The sequence below is a fragment of the Manis javanica genome, chromosome 11 (genome assembly GCF_040802235.1).
Source record: "Manis javanica isolate MJ-LG chromosome 11, MJ_LKY, whole genome shotgun sequence".
NCBI classification, from domain to species: Eukaryota; Metazoa; Chordata; class Mammalia; order Pholidota; family Manidae; genus Manis; species Manis javanica.
Genome location: NC_133166.1, coordinates 87576555 through 87595957, shown reverse-complemented (window position 1 = coordinate 87595957; position 19403 = coordinate 87576555). Strand labels below are relative to the sequence as shown.

At 43.4% G+C, this 19403-nt stretch overlaps 1 protein-coding gene across 6 annotated transcripts in view; it reads left to right on the top strand.

The window, feature by feature from the left end:
* ABL2 (ABL proto-oncogene 2, non-receptor tyrosine kinase) overlaps positions 1–15816 on the top strand; it is a 137871-nt gene extending 122055 nt beyond the window's left edge. For 4 of the 6 annotated variants that reach the window (XM_037022407.2, XM_037022409.2, XM_037022406.2 and 1 more), the window contains 2 exons: positions 5869–6042; positions 6605–15816. In XM_037022407.2, coding sequence (XP_036878302.2) covers positions 5869–6042; positions 6605–8319 — 1889 coding nt within the window. In that variant the 3' untranslated portion in view covers positions 8320–15816. The remainder of the gene's footprint in view (positions 1–5868; positions 6043–6604) is intronic. The other 2 variants (XM_037022408.2, XM_017653735.3) reach the window with 1 other exon arrangement.
* The last annotated feature ends 3587 nt before the right edge of the window (positions 15817–19403 follow it).

Here is a 19403-nt window from a genome sequence, read left to right as displayed (position 1 = left end):
TGAACATAAGCATGAACAATTTTTTCCTGAACACATCTCAGGCAAGGGAAACAAAAGAAAAAATGAACAAGTGGGATTACATCAAGTACCATCAACAAAACAAAAAAGCAGCCTACAGTATGGGAGAATATATTCATAAACAATTTACCCAATGAGGAGTCAACATCCAAAACATATAAAGTAGTCATATGCCTCAACACCCCCCCCCAAAAAAACAAATAACCTGATTAAAAAAGGGGTGGAAGAACTGAACAGACATTTCTCGAAAGAAGAAATACAGATGGCCAACAGTCATGTAAAGATGCTTCATACTGCTAGTCATCAGGGAATTGTAAGTCAAAGCCACGATGAGATATCACTTCATACCAGTTAGAATGGCCACTATCCAAAAGGAAAGAAATAACAAGTGTTGTTGGCAAGGGTGTGGAGAAATAGGAACCCTTCTGCACTGTTGGTGGAAATATAAATTGGAACAACCACTGTGGAAAGCATTATGGAGATTCCTCAAAAAAGTAAAAATAGAAATACCATTTGACTCAGTAATTCCAGTTCTAGAAATTTACCTGAAGGAAACAAAATCCCTGATTCAAAAAGATAAATGCATCCTATTTTTATTGCTGCATTATTTACAATAGGCAAGATAAGGAAACAACATTTCAGAGTCCATCAATAGATGAATGGATAAAGAAGATGTGGTACATATACACAGTGGAATATTATTTAGCCATAAAAACAAATCCTGCCATTTGCAACAATACGGATGGATCTAGGGGATGTTATGTGAAGTGAAATAAGCCAGGCAGAGAAAGACAAATACTGTGATTTTATTTACCTGTGGAATATAGAAACATAACAAAACAAAAGGAACGAAACAGCAGTAGACTCATAGACACTGAGAAGTGACTGATGGTTACCATGGGCGTGGGGTTTGGGTGTGTGGGTGGGGAGGGGGGAGGGGGAGAAAGGGGCACAAAAATTCTCAATCATAATATGAGTTGGGATAGTAGTACAAAATGGAGAATACAGCCAGTAACTCTGTAACATCTTCCTATGTTGACAGATAGTAACCACATTAGTGGGAGTGAGGATTTAATAATACGGGGATAACTGTTGGATCCACTGTGTTGTATATTTGAAACCAACATAAAATTGTATATCAGTGATACTTCAATTAAAAAAATAGGGGTGCAGACCCCTATGCAGCACTATTTACAATAGCCAAGAAATGGAAGCAACCTAAGTGTCCATCAGTAGATGAATGGATAAAGATGTGGTACATATACACAATGGAATATTATTCATCCATAAGAAGAAAACAAATCCTACCATTTGCAACAACATGGATGGAGCTGAGCTAGAGGGTATTATGCTCAGTGAAATAAGCCAGGCGGAGGAAGACAAGTACCAAATGATTTCACTCATATGTGGAATATAAGAACAAAGAAAAAACTGAAGGAACAAAACATCAGCAGAATCACAGAACCCAAGAATGGACTAACAGTTACCAAAGGGAAAGGGACTGGGGAGGATGGGTGGGAAGGGAGCAATAAGGGCGGGGAATAAGAAAGAGGGCATTAAGATTAGCATGTATAATGTGTGTGTGGGGGCACGGGGAGGGCTGTGCAATGCAGAAAAGACAAGTAGTGATTCTACAGCAACTTACCATGCTGATGAACAGTGTCTGTAATGGGGTTTGTGGGGGGACTTGGTGAAGGGGGGAGCCTAGTAAACATAATGTTCTTCATGTAATTGTAGATTAATGATACAAAAAATAAAAGTCCCAACTTCATACTTTTGTTGGGACGATTAAATAAGGGAGTGCATGTAAGGGATTGAGAGCAATGTCTGGCACATAGTAAGTGCTTAATCAATGGGCATTTTTAGAAATCAATATTATTAATATTATTTTCTACTGCAAAGACTTAAATGGGTAAATTAAAAATCTTGAAATGGTAAATTTTATGTTATGCATATTTTCCCACATTAAAAAAAATAGGGGTGCAGATATCTTTTTGAATTAGTGATTTTTGTGTTCTTTGGGTAAATTCACAGTTACGGAAATACTGGGTTATATGGTATTTTTATTTTTAGATTTTTGAGAAGCCTCTGTACTGCTTTCCACCGTGGCTGCACCAGTTTATATTGCTACCAACAGTATACAAGGATTCTTTTCTCCAAATCCTTGCCAACACTTGTTATTTCTTGGTTTTCTTTTTTGGATAGTAGTCAGTCAATTGGTGTGAGGTTAATATCTCATTATAGTTTTGATTTGCATTTCCCTGATGATTAGTGGTGTAGAGCATCTTTTCACATGTCTGTTGACCTTCTGTATTTCTTCTTTAGAAAAATCTCTATTCATGTTCTGCCCATTATTTAATTGGATTATTTGTTTTTGTGAGTGGTTTTTTTGGTGTTGAATTGTATGAATTCTTTATGTATTTTGGATATTATGCCTGTATTGAATATATCATTTGCATGTATCTTCTCCATTCAGCAGGTCGCCTTTTCATTATGTTAATGGTTTACTTAGCTTTGCAGAAGCTCTTTAGTTTGATGAAGTCCCACTTGTTTATTTTTGCTTGTGTTTTCCCTTGCCTGAGAATATGTATCCAGAAAAAAATTACTAGCTGATGTTTAAGAGTATTCTACCTATGTTTTCTTCTAGGAGCATTCTTATATTTAGGTCTTTAATCCATTTGTGTATTGTGTAAGACAGTGGTCCACTTTCATTCTTTTGCATGTAGCTGTCCAGTTTTCCCAGCACCATTTATTGAAGAGACTTGTTTTTTCCCCATTGTATATTCTTGCCTCCTTTGTCATTAAAAAAAAAATGCCATTGGAATTTTGATAATAGGGGTTGCATTGTAGAAACTATCATATGTACTTTTAAAATACATTCCTTTGTCATATATTAATTGACCATATAGGTGTGCATTTATTTCTGGGCTCTCTGTTCCATTCCATTGATCTTTGTCTGTGTTGGTGTCAGTGCCATACTGTTTTGATTACTGTAGCTTTGTAGTATAGTTCGAAATCAGAGCACTTGATATCTCCAACTTTGCTCTTCTTTCTTAAGATTTTTTTGGCTGTTCTGGGTCTTTTGTGGTTCCATACAAATTTTAGGATTATTTGCTCCAGTTCTGGGAAAAATGCCATTGCTATTTTGGTAGGGATTGTATTGAATGTATAGATGGCTTTGGGTAGTATGGCCCATTTTTTCTTTCTTCCTTTCCATGAGCATGGAATATCTTTCCAGTTATTTGTGCTGTCAGTTTTTTTTTTCATTAAAATATGTCATAATTTCCAGAGTACAGGTCTTTCATCTCCTTGGTTAGGTTTATTCTCAGGTATTTTATTCTTTTTTGATGCAGTTGAAATGGGATTTTTTTTTAAACTTCTCTTTCTGATCATTCATTGTTTGTATATAGAAATACAACAAGAGTTCTGTATGTTGATTTGTAACTTTCCTGAACTGATTTATTCTAATAATCTTTTGGTGGATTCTTTTGGGTTTTCTATATATAGTATTATGCCATCTACAAAGAGTGACAATTTTACTTCTTCCCTACCAGTTGGGATGCCTTTTATTCCTTTTCTTGTCTGATTGCTGTGGCTTGGACTTCCAGTCCTATGTTGAATGAAACTGGTGAAAGTGGACATCCTTGTCTTGTTCCTGATCTTAGAGGAAACACTTTCAGCTTTTCTCCATTGAATATGATGTTAGCTATGGATTTGTCCATGTATGGTCTTTATTATGTTGAGATATGTTCTCTCTCTACCCATTTGAGTTTTTATCATGAATGGATGTTGAATTTTTTTCAAATGCTTCTTCAGCATCCATTGAAATGCTCATGTATGTTTTTTATCCTTTTGTTAATAAAAATCACAGAATTCTTAAACTTGCTCATTAGACAGTTTGATATAGTTCCATAATTTTGTATATATTTTTCAAGTTTCTCCTTTGCTCTGTAATTGAACATAGAGCCTACTCCTTAAGTCCAAGTTTAAAAATATTAGAAGAGGAAATCAGGCAAGTTGATTTTTTTGTCTTCTTCCCATAGTGGTAGTGATTTATCATGTCAGGTAAGAAGACAGGGAAAAGTACACCGGAATTTAATGAAAAGTATTTTCATCCTAGTCCTTTGACAAAGGAAACTTCTGCAGGTTGGGGAGGGCACAGTTGGTTCTTGGGCCCAGTTGGGCAGCTGTGTGTCGCAGCACTTTTCTTTGCTCTGTGTGCTTTATTTGCTGTGGAGTCAGAGTAGTAGAAGATTTTAGGCTCTGTTTTTGGGTACTTTTGTATCAGTTTTTAACTTCTGTTGAATTCTTAAAATATTTTTGCTTCTCTTGAAAATATTATATCCTTTCTGAAAATCAACACTCAGTTTTGAAAGCTAATTTCAATTCAAAATTGCTAAACAAGAAACTTAACATTTTAAGCATTTAATGTGTGGCCAGCACTATACTAGGTCAGAGGCACAAAGATCAGATACAGTTCCTACCTTAAAGTTATGTATTTAGTTATGAGTTGTAAGTGAACAAAATTAACTCAGTTTTTCTTAACCAATAAAAGAGGATTTATTGATTTACAACAAAATCATGGAAAAGCTGGGATGGCACTAATATCAGGGTTAGCTGAAGCCATGGACTCAAGTAGCTTTGGGTCTCTCTCCATTCCCTTTCCCTTTCCTTTCTCTTCCTAACCATTTCCACGCAATATCTCTTTACTTTTGCTTCTATACTGATCTCATCCCCAGAATCTTCTGTGTGGGACACAGTTGCTAGCATCCCTGGGGTCATAATCTCCATAGTGCACGCCTGTCTCCCAGCCACTGTGGATCATAGTGTGAGAAGGGAGTCTAACTGGCATGGCTTGGGGTGTGTGCCTTCTACCCAGTCTTGTGAAGAGTTCATTTTTTAAATAGTTACAAGAACAAGTTGTGAAATAGTTACAGAATTTCATCCTTTAAATGCTCCTACTTTGCATTATTTGTGTTCAAGAATGAACAGCAAGGTATGCCCTTGCCACAGTCAAACCACAAAACCTGTGGCCAAGTTCAGTCATCGGAGGCTTACTAATAGCGTGAAGCATGAGCACTTCTCCAGGAGACTCATTTGCTTCATTTGCGTAAAGTGGAATGGATTATGTGTACCCTCTTTTTAGTGCAAGGTACCACCTAAAAATAAAAATGTCTTCAGACACTTGTCTGCTTTATTCAGCCTGTGAGCAAGCACTTAGTAAATGAGGATATCCAAATGACCAATAAGCACGTTAAACTATGCTTAACATCACTCATCACCAGAGAAGTACCAAATAAATCAATGAGATGCCACTACATACATATAAAAGCAAACCAAAAACCTGATAACATCAAACTTGGACAAGCACGTATAGTTCCCAGAACTTTAATACAGTGCTAGTGGGCGTGTAGATCAGGGCAGCCATTTTGGGAGAAAGTTTGGCAGGACCTAGCAGAGCTGAATTTGTGTGTGCCCTGTGACCTCCCGTCCTGCCCCTCGGAACATACCCAGCAGCCATGCATGTGACTGAAACGAGACACACAGCAGGATGGGCCTAGTGACAGTCATGATAGCCCCCAAATGGAAACAGTCTAAATATCCACCAAGAGGAGAATGGATGAATTTTGGTATATTTGTGCACTTGAAAAATACAGAGCAATGAGAAAATCCCAGCCACATGCAACATGAATGACTCTATTGACACATGTTGAGCAAAAGAAGCCAGACATGAAAGAGTCCTCCATCATTCCACTTATTTTAGTTCTTTCCATTGTATGCCTTTTCTGAAAAGAAAAATTCTTCTTTGCCATTAAATTCTTTTTATTAGTGCCCTTGTCTTCCTCACAGAGGTAGCTGAGGAGCTTGGGAAAGCCGCCGCTGCCTCGTCTGTTGTTCCATACCTGCCTCGCTTACCTATACTTCCTTCCAAGACCCGGACACTGAAGAAACAAGTGGAGAACAAGGAGAATATCGAAGGGGTGCAAGATGCCACCGAAAATTCTGCTTCCAGTTCAGCCCCAGGTATGGGTCTGTAGGCAGGTGGAACTGAACTGCCTTGTTTAAAGAACCATGGGGTATGGTGCTTTTAGTTTCTACTTTCCTGCCCATCTTCCCAGAGGAATGTATGGCTGGCATCCATTTAGCCTCCCACTCCAGGTCTAGGCTCTGCATTGCCAGTGTGAATAGTCCTATCTGTTGTCTAACATATAACTCCACCTTCCACTGTCCTTAACTCCTCACTTCCAAATAGTTACTATCTTTATGGGTCTGGTAAAAGTTCTTCACTGAGCCTGATAGATGAGGTCAGGTTGTGTTGTGGTTTTTAGAGAAAAAGTGGATGCTCAGGTAAAAATCCGCTGGTTATTTCTTCCCTTACTAGTAGGTTACTTCTTTACTTACACATCACATTTGGAATGCTAGGTAGTGTGAAATGATAATATATTTAGTAGTCTCCTTCCTGAGTCCTGCTAACTCCTGGCATTGAATGAATGCTGAAAAAACCATTGCAGTTCAGTCTTAGAGACGCAAGTGTAACGGAGTCACTTCTTGTCTTTCACATGACTGTTTGGCCATTTCTCATCAGGGTTCATTAGAAGTGCACAGGCGCCCAGTGGGTCCCCAGCACTGCCTCGGAAGCAGAGAGACAAGTCACCCAGCAGCCTCTTGGAAGATGCCAAAGAGACATGCTTCAGCAGGGATAGGAAGGGAGGCTTCTTCAGCTCCTTCATGAAAAAAAGAAATGCCCCCACACCCCCAAAACGCAGCAGCTCCTTCCGAGAAATGGAGAATCAGCCCCACAAGAAGTATGAACTCACGGGTAACTTCTCATCCGTTGCTTCTCTTCAGCATGCTGATGGGTTCTCTTTCACTCCTGCCCAGCAAGAGGCGAATCTGGTGCCCTCCAAGTGCTATGGGGGGAGCTTTGCACAGAGGAACCTCTGTAGTGACGATGGTGGTGGGGGCGGGGGCAGCGGCCCTGCTGGGAGTGGGTGGTCTGGCATCACGGGCTTCTTTACACCACGCTTAATCAAAAAGACACTGGGCTTACGAGCAGGTAAACCTACAGCCAGTGATGACGCTTCCAAGCCGTTTCCAAGGTCAAACTCTACATCTTCCATGTCCTCAGGGCTTCCAGAGCAGGATAGGATGGCAATGACCCTGCCCAGGAACTGCCAGAGGTCCAAACTCCAGCTGGAAAGGACAGTGTCCATCTCTTCTCAGCCAGAAGAGAATGTGGACAGGGCCAATGACACGCTTCCAAAAAAATCAGAGGAAGGTACTGCTCCAACCAGGGAGAGACCAAAAGCCAAACTTTTGCCCAGAGGAGCCACTGCTCTTCCACTCAGAACCCCCTCTGGGGATCCAGCCATTACAGAAATGGACTCTGCAGGGGTGGGGGTGGCTGGAGGGACAGCTGCCCCGAAGAGCAAGGAAAGGAATGGTGGGGCCCGACTTGGCATGGCCGGGGTCCCAGAGGATGGCGAGCAGACGGGCTGGTCTTCCCCGGCCAAGGCTGCCGCAGTCCTCCCCACCACTCATAACCACAAGGTGCCCGTCCTCATCTCGCCCACTCTGAAGCACACTCCCGCGGATGTGCAGCTCATTGGCACAGACTCTCAGGGGAATAAATTCAAGCTCCTATCTGAGCATCAAGTCACGTCCTCTGGAGACAAGGACCGACCCCGTCGGGTAAAACCAAAGTGTGCGCCGCCACCCCCACCAGTGATGAGACTGTTGCAGCACCAGCCCGTGGGCCCCGAGCCCCTGGAGGAGCCAGCCGCGGGGCAGCCCCCGGCAGACAGCCAGGAAGGAGGGAGGAAGGCAGCCCCGGGGGCCGCGCCCGTCGGCGGGAAAGCTGGGAGGCCAGTACTGCCTCCTCCTCAAGTGCCTCTGCCCACGTCTTCCATCTCGCCCGCCAAAATGGCCAATGGCACAGCAGGTACGAAAGTGGCTCTGAGAAAAACCAAACAGGCAGCTGAGAAAATCTCAGCAGACAAAATCAGCAAAGAGGCCCTGCTGGAATGTGCTGACCTACTGTCAAGTGCAATCACAGAACCTGTGCCCAACAGCCAGCTGGTGGACACTGGGCACCAGCTGCTCGACTACTGCTCAGGCTATGTGGACTGCATCCCGCAGACTCGCAACAAGTTCGCCTTCCGAGAGGCTGTAAGCAAACTGGAGCTCAGCCTGCAGGAGCTGCAGGTGTCTTCGGCGGCTGCTGGTGTGCCCGGGGCAAACCCTGTCCTTAGTAACTTACTGTCATGTGTACAGGAGATCAGCGATGTGGTGCAGAGGTAGCTGCTGTCAGCCTAGTGGAAAGGTGCACACGTCTGCGGGGAGAGGGAAAGGGACTTGTTTTCCTGTGTTCTTGTTTTCAAAAAAGGAAAGACTGATACTTGAGTGTGTTTATGTGAAGTACCTCAGATCTCTGAGTTCTCACGTTTACAGGTTCATCTCAAAAATAACAAAAAGCAAAACACATAGGAGAGGGAAATTTGATTGGGGGCAGGGTGGTAGTGAACAGGATGGGAAGCAGCACTGGCACGTCACAGAATGTGTGTGTGTCAGCTGTGAAGAGCCAGATCCAGCCCATTCCTTCCTGGAGTGCAGTGAGTTGGTTAGGGCTGCTGTCAGCAAGGCTGCAGGACTGTGCCCACGGTGGACTGGCAGCGGCACTCCTGCACCGCACAGAAGGGAGGTGACGTGGGCTCTGGTGGGTGCCAGTGGTGGTTATGTTCCAGCTCACCTAATGAATGTGGTGGGACAGAGGAAAGGAAAGCTGGGAAGGTACCGTGACAAATTCCATTCAGGGCTGTTGGAAGCAGCCTCTCACAGGGTCACTGCTGCAGTGAGAGCTGTATACCTGGTCGCTAGCGTACAAAACTGGGAAACCTGGGCCTGTCTGTACGCTTCTGTCCTATTTTCCACTGGTGTGTTAATTGGAGCTGGAAGTAAAGGATGCTAGGAAGTATAGTCAGGGAGATTGAAACTTGCTCCTAAAATCTTTCACTCATTAGCAGAGGTCACTTCTCCCAGTCTAGTATATCATTTCCTAATGGACCAGGATTGGCCTTCTGCTTGTTGGTGCCTATCCGTAAACCATAGGCATAGGGTTGTCCTTAGTGGTTGTTCTCTGTCCCTTGCTGGACAAGCTGTCTGCCTCTATTCCCGGCAGCATTCAGGGCATTAACCAGCATTGATTTTGAAAGTAGTGGGCATGTGCAGGTCTCACAGGGGAATCCTTCTCTCAGACAGTGACCTTGTGTACTGACATACTGGCCAAGGACTTGAGCAGCTGTGTTTCTTTATCAGCGGAGATACCAGGGAAAGGGTCTCTTCTTGAAACCCAATGGCCGGGTCTGTGACTGAGGAGAAGCTAGCTCGCTCCTAGTGGCTGTATCTCTGTACCTTTCCCCTCCCTTATCAACTTAGACCTAACCTAGATAGAGAGTAGGGACAAGCATTCTCTCACTCTCTGTGGCTTTCAAATGAGTTACTCAAATTATTCTCAAATGCCTTTCTCCTCTCACATATCACCTCCACTCCCCACCATTGTGCTTGTTTGTAAAGATCATATTGGGAATATATTTTGATATTTGTCATTTCACCTCTATTTAAGAATGCATAGTTGAAGGAGCAGGTTATTTCCACAGAACAAAAATTAAATTCTGGAAAGCTAATGACTTAACCCTCAAATGTGTTTTGCCCTTGAAAAACAGGTTCATATTGTTATGATTATGGAAGCTAAAATGGGATCACGTGGAACCAAATCTAATTGGTTAGATATTAATATTCTTGATGCCAGGTTTAATTCGAACTACCACTTCATTCTCTTCTTAGCTTTATGACCATCCCCCGACCCAAGGAGAACCCAATACAAAAAAATAAATAATGTTATTTTTTCCTCCCAAAGGGTCATTAACTTAGGAAGATAGGAATTCAACATTGATGAACAGTGAGTTCTCTTCCTGGCTCTGTCACTGATCCACTGTCAAGCCACAACCCCATCTCTTATTCTGTTAAATGAAGGTAATGTTACGTGTTCCCAAGGGTGCTTGCCAATAAGTGTATAGCCACCCTTTGGAAAGCCTCTCTGGAAAGCTCTTAAGTGCAGTGTTAGGTTGAATGGTTTTTCATTCTCTTCTTTACTCAGTAGCAGATAATGAAATTTAGAACTGCTGAGACTATATTAATTGGGCTAGAATACTAAGGGGACACAATAAGTTTTGGACAGAATTTGGCATCTTTGAACAAGGAAGAAATTTGGATTTCACTCGAAAGAAAGGAAACCTTGATTCTTACCACAGCTGCTCCAGAGGAGAAACAGGTCAAGAAAAGGGTGAGCGGGGAGGAGGTGGTGCCGGCTCTTCCTCGTGCGGGCTTGGGGGTCCCTGTCTGCTGTCAGCCGCAGAGGTGGGCAGCTCATGATCTGCTTGATCTCCTTACGGTGGTTAGAGAAGACAGTTCCCTTTAATTTGGATTTGAAACCAGTTCTCCTCCTCCCACCTTCTCTGCCACTCCCCTTCATCATGCACCTCCTTACACTTGAAATTGTTTTAGCAGTTAGCCTTTTCAGGGTGGGGCAGGGAAAGCTAAAACATTACTGTTATGCTGCTCTGTAAATTTATCCCTATCATTGTGGGATGCAAGTTGAGGGATTATAATTGTTTTTAGGTTTTGTTTTTTGTTTTTTTGTTTTTTGTTCTACTTTAAGGGATCTTTAGAGCTCTGAAAATAAGCCTTGGAGGAACACTACTGAGTGGATTTAAGCTCCCTGGTTTTCTCACTGAAGCACAGTCTTGAGGGTGGGGTCTGTGTCTTACTCAGGGGTGGCACCTGGCTCTTTCTTGCCTGTGTGGGTGCTCAGTAAGTTCATGAATTGAATTGATTTTTCTCAACACTGTCAGAGTAGCATTATTGTTAGCACACCCCATCCACTTGCTGCATGAACTGTAACTGGAGGGGTTGAGGGCTCAGGGTTCAGGTTAAAGAGGCACTGTCAACTTTTAGAAGTACAATTTAGGTTTTTCCATTTTATACTCGAAAAGGACCAGATTCCAAAAATAACCTTATGTAAATTTAGAAGTTTGAATTCAAAGCAGAGAAAACTGCTTCTAGGCACTAAAACATAGTTTAATCCTGTCTCGTTTAAAAGCAAAGCAGATCCAGCAGGAGCAACACACTTTTACAGGTGTTGAAAACTTCTGAATTGATTATATAGATGCACACATCTGGGCTTCCACAGCTTCCGTCCTTTCATGTATATATGGTGGGATTTCAGTTTAGATTTTCAATCTTAAAATGCAGTGTTTTGTGTAGAATACATCTTAGTTATGCTTTACATAAAGTATTTTCTTAAAAGGTTTTGTGTAAAATTTAAATGTATATGTTTTCCTATAGACTTTCATTGTGATTTTCAGAGATACAGCCTTAAAAACAAAGTGGCCCTAAGAAATTCATTCCGTATTTTTCCATGTGACCTCTATCCATTAAGGTCATTATAGTGGAGACCCTTTCCCAGCTGTATTTTGGGGTTTAAATTAGAATTTTCTTATAATTAAATTGAAAGTTGGCTAGTAAAAGAGTGCCCAGTTAATAAAACATGCTGACTTTGCTGAGGCACAACCCATATATAAATATATAAATATGGAGCTTTTGTGTTTGAAGGATACAGTATAGCTAGTGATTAACAGTTGAGACTTTAAAGCCAATCTAGAAGACCAGTCATTTAACCTTCCTGAGCCTTAGTTTCCTCACTGGAAAACAGGGATAGTAATAGTAACTACCTCAGGGTTGTTTAAGGATTAAATGAGATAATGTATGTAAGATACTTAGTTTGAGTGCCTGGCACATAATAAGCACTCCATAAATGTTAACTACTGTTAACATAGTCCAGGGAGTCTGAGCCAGGGGCATGCAGCACAGTTCCCTGGGGTTTAAACAACCAAACAAAAACCTGATGCATCAGCCTCACCCCAGATTGGAATTCCTGATGCAGTGGGGTCTCAGCCTGTGTGGTTTTCCAGAATCCCTCCAGATACCCAGCACTGTCCAAACACTATGAGTACCCTAACCCTTTTCTTTACAGCTTAAGAAATTGGAAGAGAGGATGATTCAGTTACTTGTATGTTATCCCAGAGCAGGTAATTAGTGGCAGGGCCAAGGCTAGAGTTTGGGTTCCTTGACTTTCTGGTTGCGGGATCTTTCCACCATTCCTGCTGCCATGTGAGACACTGCAAAACATGTTTAAATTGACAATCAGTCTGCACCGTGCTGCACACTAATAAAGCACACGCTCCTGGCACTCTCTAACCTCAAGGGGCTTGAATGTTGAGTAATGGGAACACTAGCAAAGCAGGTATTCAATAGAACTCAGTAATTTAAAAAATTATATGGGATTCTTTTGGACATTTCTCAGCAACATAGTAATGTGCACTTTGTAATAAATACCAACTTGTTTTTAAAAACCTAGTCCTACTTTCCTTTTTCTTAAAAAAAAACCTTTATTGTTCCATATCATTTTAATGACTATGAGATAATGTGTATGAAAGCACTTTGAGAAAAATATCAAATGTAATATAACTAAAGGTGGTGTTATTAATGTCTGTTTAGAAGATAAACCAGTTAATTAGGGGCTGATTGACTTAATAGGCTTTTTACCTGTAGGGGACCTGAAAAGGCACTTAATAAACAACACCTCTATAATTTATCACATTTCTAATGAAACTGCTAATTGAATATGTGCAGGTATAGTAAGTGTTTTGCTAAAATTGTAGCTTAGCGCTAAATAAATTCAGAAGATAAGGGACCAACTTTCTGGTTTTATTATAGTCTTTAAAAAGTCGGTAATGTGTACTCACTCCAGAGCAAAGTTCTTCCAGGGACTTTGACTCAGGAAGAGTGTGGCCCTCTTGCCCTCGAGCATTTGTCCACTACACGTGCAGCAATCCGTGTCCTAAGTATGGTGGGAGCAGGCGCGCTACCTGTTGATGTTGACAGTGTCTTTTCTAACCTATGTCCTGTGTGGTTTTGTTTCGGTTTTTGGGCGGGTGGGGTGGGAGAGGGATTAGATGGCCAGAGTCAGTGCACTTTGGGAATTACTTTTCTAGGATTTCCTTCCAGTTATAAATGAGCTTGACATTCATCCATGTTCTTTTTTTTCTAAGAAGAGTAGCTGAACATAGCTCACCTATTAGATTATAAAATACCCAAGAGTAAATCGCTTTGGTGGCTGCTTTTGAGTTACAATCCCATGCATTCAGACCTCTCTCCCATTACCGTTTTTGCTACTGATGTCACCGTTGCTATTGGTCTGTGCCCCCACAGAAGGTCACATCGGGTTGACAGGGTTGTCTGCATTTTTGTTCTTGATGATTTTGAGGTTTCATCATCTTCCTTGCATTAAGATGTTCTATCTGGATTTGGGGTCCATCTCTGCCCTAAACGTCTGTTATGACCAGTCATCTTTGGGTAGGTAGGTTTTTTTGTGTGTATTAATAGACTCCAGCTGTCCATATCTGTCTCATCTTCTTGCAAGCCAAGTAGCTCAGTTCTTTTGTAAATGCCTTCTTTGGTTTGGGATATGTGGGAGCAGGAGAGAAATAGGGAAAGACAGCTTCAAGGGTTATACCTTTCTGGAAGAAAGCTTACACCTTTCTGACAAAGGCAGGCAAAAGCAGCCCCAAGGGCACCTGTCCTTTCCATGTGACAACCCAGGGAAATTGCTGCTAGCCTCTCCTCACTAGTCAGAGAGGAGAGGCCTTGGCTGCTTCTAAAACGTGTCCCACTCTTACTAGTCAGGATATTTATATCTTTTGACTAGAGTTCCAGCTTTCCAACTACCAGACTTCAAAAAATAGAATGCAAACCTCGCTGTTTTTGACAAGCCGGTAGTGTCTGGAGTACTAATTACCATTACCTGTGCCAGACATCACCATTCCCTGCCCTCCTATGTCCTAAATCTAAAGGACAGGAAGTTAGGGAAGGCTCTTCCTTGTGATACTCAGGGTGAGAAGATTCCCTGCCCCTCCCCCGGGGAGGATGCTGAGGCAGGTCACCTTACCTAGGCTGGCTTGCAGTCATGGAGATCACTCCCTGAGCGCTGCACTTTCAGAGATGGGTTTCACGTGCTTTTCAGAAGAAAGGACTTGTTGCTGGGTTGATGTTGCGCAGTTATTGAACTGGAACTGGTAGAAATGAGCTTTGTAGGTAGCAGTGGCTCAGAGTTCCAATCAGTAAGAGTTCCCCACTTGAGATGTTCTCCCCACATGGGGTGCTGGTCTGGCAGACTGCTTTTCCCCATCCTGCTTGGTGAGCTGGGGGATGGACCCTCTAACTGGACCCTTCCCCCCTCCAAGTGCACTTAATGTCTTTGCTTCTATGTACCATTATAAATTTGAAATTGTCTCTTAGAATTATATCCTTTAACCTCCCCATTGCTGAGTGACCTAGCACAGCAGCAAGGCCCTGTTAACTTGGTCTGAGGTCACAGGAGAGGAATCTTCAACCCTGCAGACCCACTTAGGAAAAATATGTCTCCTTTAAGTTGAAAGGTTAGGCCCAGCATTGTCCCTAGACCATACCCTGCACACACCCTCTCTCTGTTCTCAGAGGTTCTTTATCACTGTACTCGAAGTAACAAGTTTCCAGGTCTTAACATGTCACTCCAAGCTGTTGAGCTGTACACACATGGCTTGAGGTCTCAGAGCATTCTAGTTAATTCTTTAGGACACAGTGGAGATGAATTGTCCAATGTTAGGAGGCTTTTCGAAAGGAAATATAGAGAGCTTTCATGGTTGGAGCTTGCTTAGGTTTGCTTTCGAGCAGTTTTAAATTGTGATTAAGCACCATATAAGGATGCTTAATTTTCAGCCGTAATAACACAGAAATGCCAAATAAATTTATTTTTTATTCTAAATATATTGCAGGATCCTGTGATGCGTTAGAGTTGTCAGTGGTGAATTCTAAACCCTATTCTGCACAGTTCAGATGTACCATACCATGTGTGTTGTGAGAATGCCACAAGACAGAGATGTTTCTGGTGGATGAGGGCCAGGAATGCCAGCCTTTCTCCATGACAGCCACTGTTCTTGGGACTCTGTTATGAGAGAAATTACTATTCAGAAACTAGAAAGGACAGTGAGGTACTCATCTCATAGTTCTTTTGGGTGTGTTTGAAAACTCATATCTCAGATGTGCCTGGAGGGTACATGTTATGCCCCCACACTGACGTGCTCCCTGAGAAAGGAGGGGAGAGTTAGGGAAAGAGGAGTCAGATCTGCCCCTGTGGTGAACAGGTCGACTGAGCTGTTAATGCATGCTCAGAACCCCATCTCCTGGGTAGACCCCACATTTTTCCTTCATTGCAATCTGATTCTGTAATGACTATCAGTGGAGGAACCCCAGTTTTATGCTCGCTTGACAAAAGTAACTGAATATTTCACAGTGGTTGACAGAACTTTGTCCTAAAACATATGATCCAGATTTTTTAAAACTGATTTATACCAAAGGTCACGCTTTGCAGGTGTGTACATGGTGGGTGCATAGACATTGAGGTCTGGAGGGCCTGGCCCTGGAAGCATTGCCAAGGAGACACAGTGAGACGATACGGGATTTAGCTGAAAACACACCAGTCATGGGTCACTACCAGTGTTGTCAGGTATTTGTTCTTAATTGTTATGTAATATAATATTTTCAGTTGTTTTGTTTTTCTAATTTAATTCTCTCTGTTGTCTGACTGTGAACTGCTAACAGTGTTAAACTTGATGTAAATAAATGAGGCCCTTGAAAGGGGAATGCTGTCTGCCTGTTGTTTCACAAGGCTTGCCGACTTGTGTTTTATTTTAAATAAAGGTTGCAATATTTTATTGGCAAAGTACGCTTGTGATTGGAGTGCTTCTCCCATAATTTAACTGATGGGATATCTAAGCAGCATTTCTCTCTCTCTACATAAAATAGATGAATCTATAAGTGAAGAAGTGATTTTAGCAAGCATCCCTCTGGCACATTCTTTAGAACGTCCTCTCTGGGAGTGAATAGTCATCCTTTGATGATTACATTTTTGGAAATGGCCAAAGGCATCTATCAGGAGCCTAATAAGGTAGGTAATGTGTGTATGTGTGTATCCATCTGTCCAACATGAGGTGATTGTAGAATGGATTTAATTCTTTCAAAGTCCATTCTGAGCACAATGCTGAATAAACTAAAAATGTTTTATCCCAGTCCCACCTGATGCCCTTTTGTACCTTCAGAATTTGTGCCAAGTGCAGAATTAACACTCTTCAGTAGCTCCAAATACCCCCAAAACTCTTGTAATACTGCCACAGAGGTAAGGGTACAGAAAGCCTGGACCTTATCTATTGCTGCTTCTGGGATAACTTTAGTTTTATCTGACCAGACAACCCCCAATAACTTTACTGACAAACCAGGTCCATGAACCTTGGTGCTGTTCAAGCCCATCCTTTCTCCTGTAGATGTTGCAGCTGCTTTTACTGCTGCTAAGCGAGCAGTCAAGACCATACAGGCCTTGAGTGTAATGGACTCATCAAGGCCCTGTGAGCTAGATGTTCATGTAACCAAAGATGGTTATGGATGGGTCCTTTGGCAGTGGCTTGAACGGACATGCCAACCCATTGGATTCTGGTCCTATCCCCAGTAGGATCTGGGCTTTCTTCTCTCCAATTGCCTTATCCCCGTAGCCATCATAGCAGGGGGCCTGGGAAAACAGGGTTGCTGTAAATCAGAGAACGTTCAGCTCCTGTGTCCACCAGCGCCAGGACATGTTGTACATTAATGGGGGACCAATGAATTGCTAATTCTACATGTGGCCTCTGGTCCCCACCATGTCCCTCAAGGTGGGGACCTTGACACCCCCTCAGTCTAACCATGATGCCCAATCATTGTCCTGTGGGGGTGAGGGCCCAGGCGGAGCCTGAGTACTGTGCCCCAGGAAGTCTTGCAGGGACACAGGCTGGACATGGGGCTTTGCCTTCAGCTTCCATGTCCTGGATCTCAGTGGCTGGAACTGCTGCTCTGGCTTTAATTGGTGCCACAGTTCTAACAAGATTCTGTTGGGCTGCCCATCAAGTTTTCCTTTCACTACCCCACCTTTATCAAATCAACCCACATCTCACAGAGCCCTTAGCACCTCTCCTTTAGTCATCCTGTACTTAACTTCTGTGTCTAAACTATTTCAACCTCTCCCAGATCTGCTAAAGTATGAGTAGCCTCACAGGTTACCCTATGTGGGGAGCAAGAATAGTCAGTAGCGACCCAAAGAGAGATGGGGGAGCTATATGCAGCACCAGGTTTCTCATTCTTGCGGTGACTAACTCCCCATTGGGGCCTTGGGGGTTCATATTATAGATGATATTTTTCATGCCCAGCTCCCGTTAACACCTGCTGGAGGTCTGCTTATGTTTTCCAGCTAGTGGCTAAGTATGGCAAATCATCGTGATCAGGCCAAACTGCCCTGATGGCTGCTGTCCATCCAGAAGCGCCTGATTTCCTGGGGTGTGACGGGCACTTTGCAATCACTGCTGGAGGGAAGGGTGAGTCATCAGGGAAGCCAGTCTACTGATTTCAGAACCCAACATAACAAAGCTTTTCACCCTCATATGCCAGAGATGCAAAAGCCATGTAGGCAGAGGTTCCAATGCCTTCTGCCAAAACCCAATGCTCATATCCACCAGCTCATCCTGGGTATAGGGGCAGAGCATGGAGTGCTCCACAACCTGGGGAGGGATGACTCCTCCCCCTGAGGAGCCCATGGTTGTTGCATTTTTATTTTCTTAATCACAACTGGGTGGGCCTTTAATACGGGAGGGGCTGGTGCCTCAGGTGGTTCTACCCTCGGCCCCTCCCCTTCATCCTCCTGCAACATCTCCATCATCTCTGGGGCTGAAGACACTGCTCCTACCTCCCCTCCCCATGGCCTGCAATGCAGATTCTCCGGCTGCCCTCTCCCTCGCTGCTAATCTATCTTCTAGGAGCATGACCCATCTTCTCAATAACTGTCTCTCTCTCTCAAGGGCATCCCATAGGTCATTGCTCAGCTCCTCCAAGGGACGCCGAATTGTGTCTCTCCGATAACCCTTTCTACTATCTTGGGAAACAAACATCCTGCAATCCCAGCTGTTACACATCCACTCAGTCTTCTCTCTCACAGAGGGCTAATTCCACAGCTTCCAGTGTCTCCACCCTTCCCCAATTCTGGGGAAGGCCCGACCCGTCTAGGAACTGCTTTACTTTAAACCAGTTCTCCACTGGGGTCTCCCTGAGTGGAAGTCCCATGGATGGGGTTTTACTGGGTGAAGCTCTACCATCCGCAGCAGCCAGAAGGAGGGGTGAGTCGTCACCCCACCACTGCAGCAGCCACTGGGGCTGGTCCAGCATCCACAGGGGGGTTTCCAGGTATTTCCCCACCATCTCAGGGTCAGTCGGTCCAAGCATTGCACCCATGAAGACAGATTTCTGGTTCAGAGGTCCTGCCTACTACCACCAGATATATCTTCAGACGGAAAATATGTTTTCAGCCCAGGGCAAAGAATTTTGAAGCTGAAATCAAAGGGAGAAATAAAGTGGGAGAAACTGGTTTATTGCTTACAAGCAGTCATCTACTCCTGCTTGCCCATGTCTCCCATGACCTGGCTGCCAAAAATCCAGTCCAGGTGCCTGCTTGCTCTCCACCAACTTTGTAATCACCTATTGATATGGAGATGCACTAAAGCTGAGAGATTCTGGAAATATTGCAGTTTTACCCACAGGATACATAGGGGCAAGGTCCCAAATAAAGGAGCTTCTTCTATCCTGGTGGAGCTTGGGGCCTGGCTTGGTGGCAGATGGAGGCGTTCTGGCTCCCCAAGCATGGAAGCTCTGCCTAACTGAGAAGCAGGATCTAGCTGAGCAGAGAGCGCTAAGCTCTTCTCAGGGGTTTCTGTGAAGCTTCATTGCAGTCATGATCGACTAATTGGCTGATTCAGCCTCCAGCCCCTGCCATTGGGGGGTGTGGGGGGGTCCAAAAGTCTCTCATTAACATGACAAAATGCCCATTTCATATTTAAGACTCTGTAGTCTTCAGAAAATGTGGATGAAGACTAAACACCTGGGAAATACATATTTGGTCATATGAAATGACCAAATATGTATTTATGTCATTATATCACAGAACCTTTTCCACACCTGGAGCCATGGCATTTGCTGAGGAAATCAAAGCATGCGAGCTAGAGCTGGACTGAACCTGGGCTGAACCCCATTTCTCCTCTGAAGAGGCTCTCTAAGTGTATCTCTGACTTTGCACAAGATACTGACCCATCAAAGCCCCACTTTTCTCATTTACTGAACAGTGACGACATTGGAACCTAAGTCTTAAAAGATTACGTGAG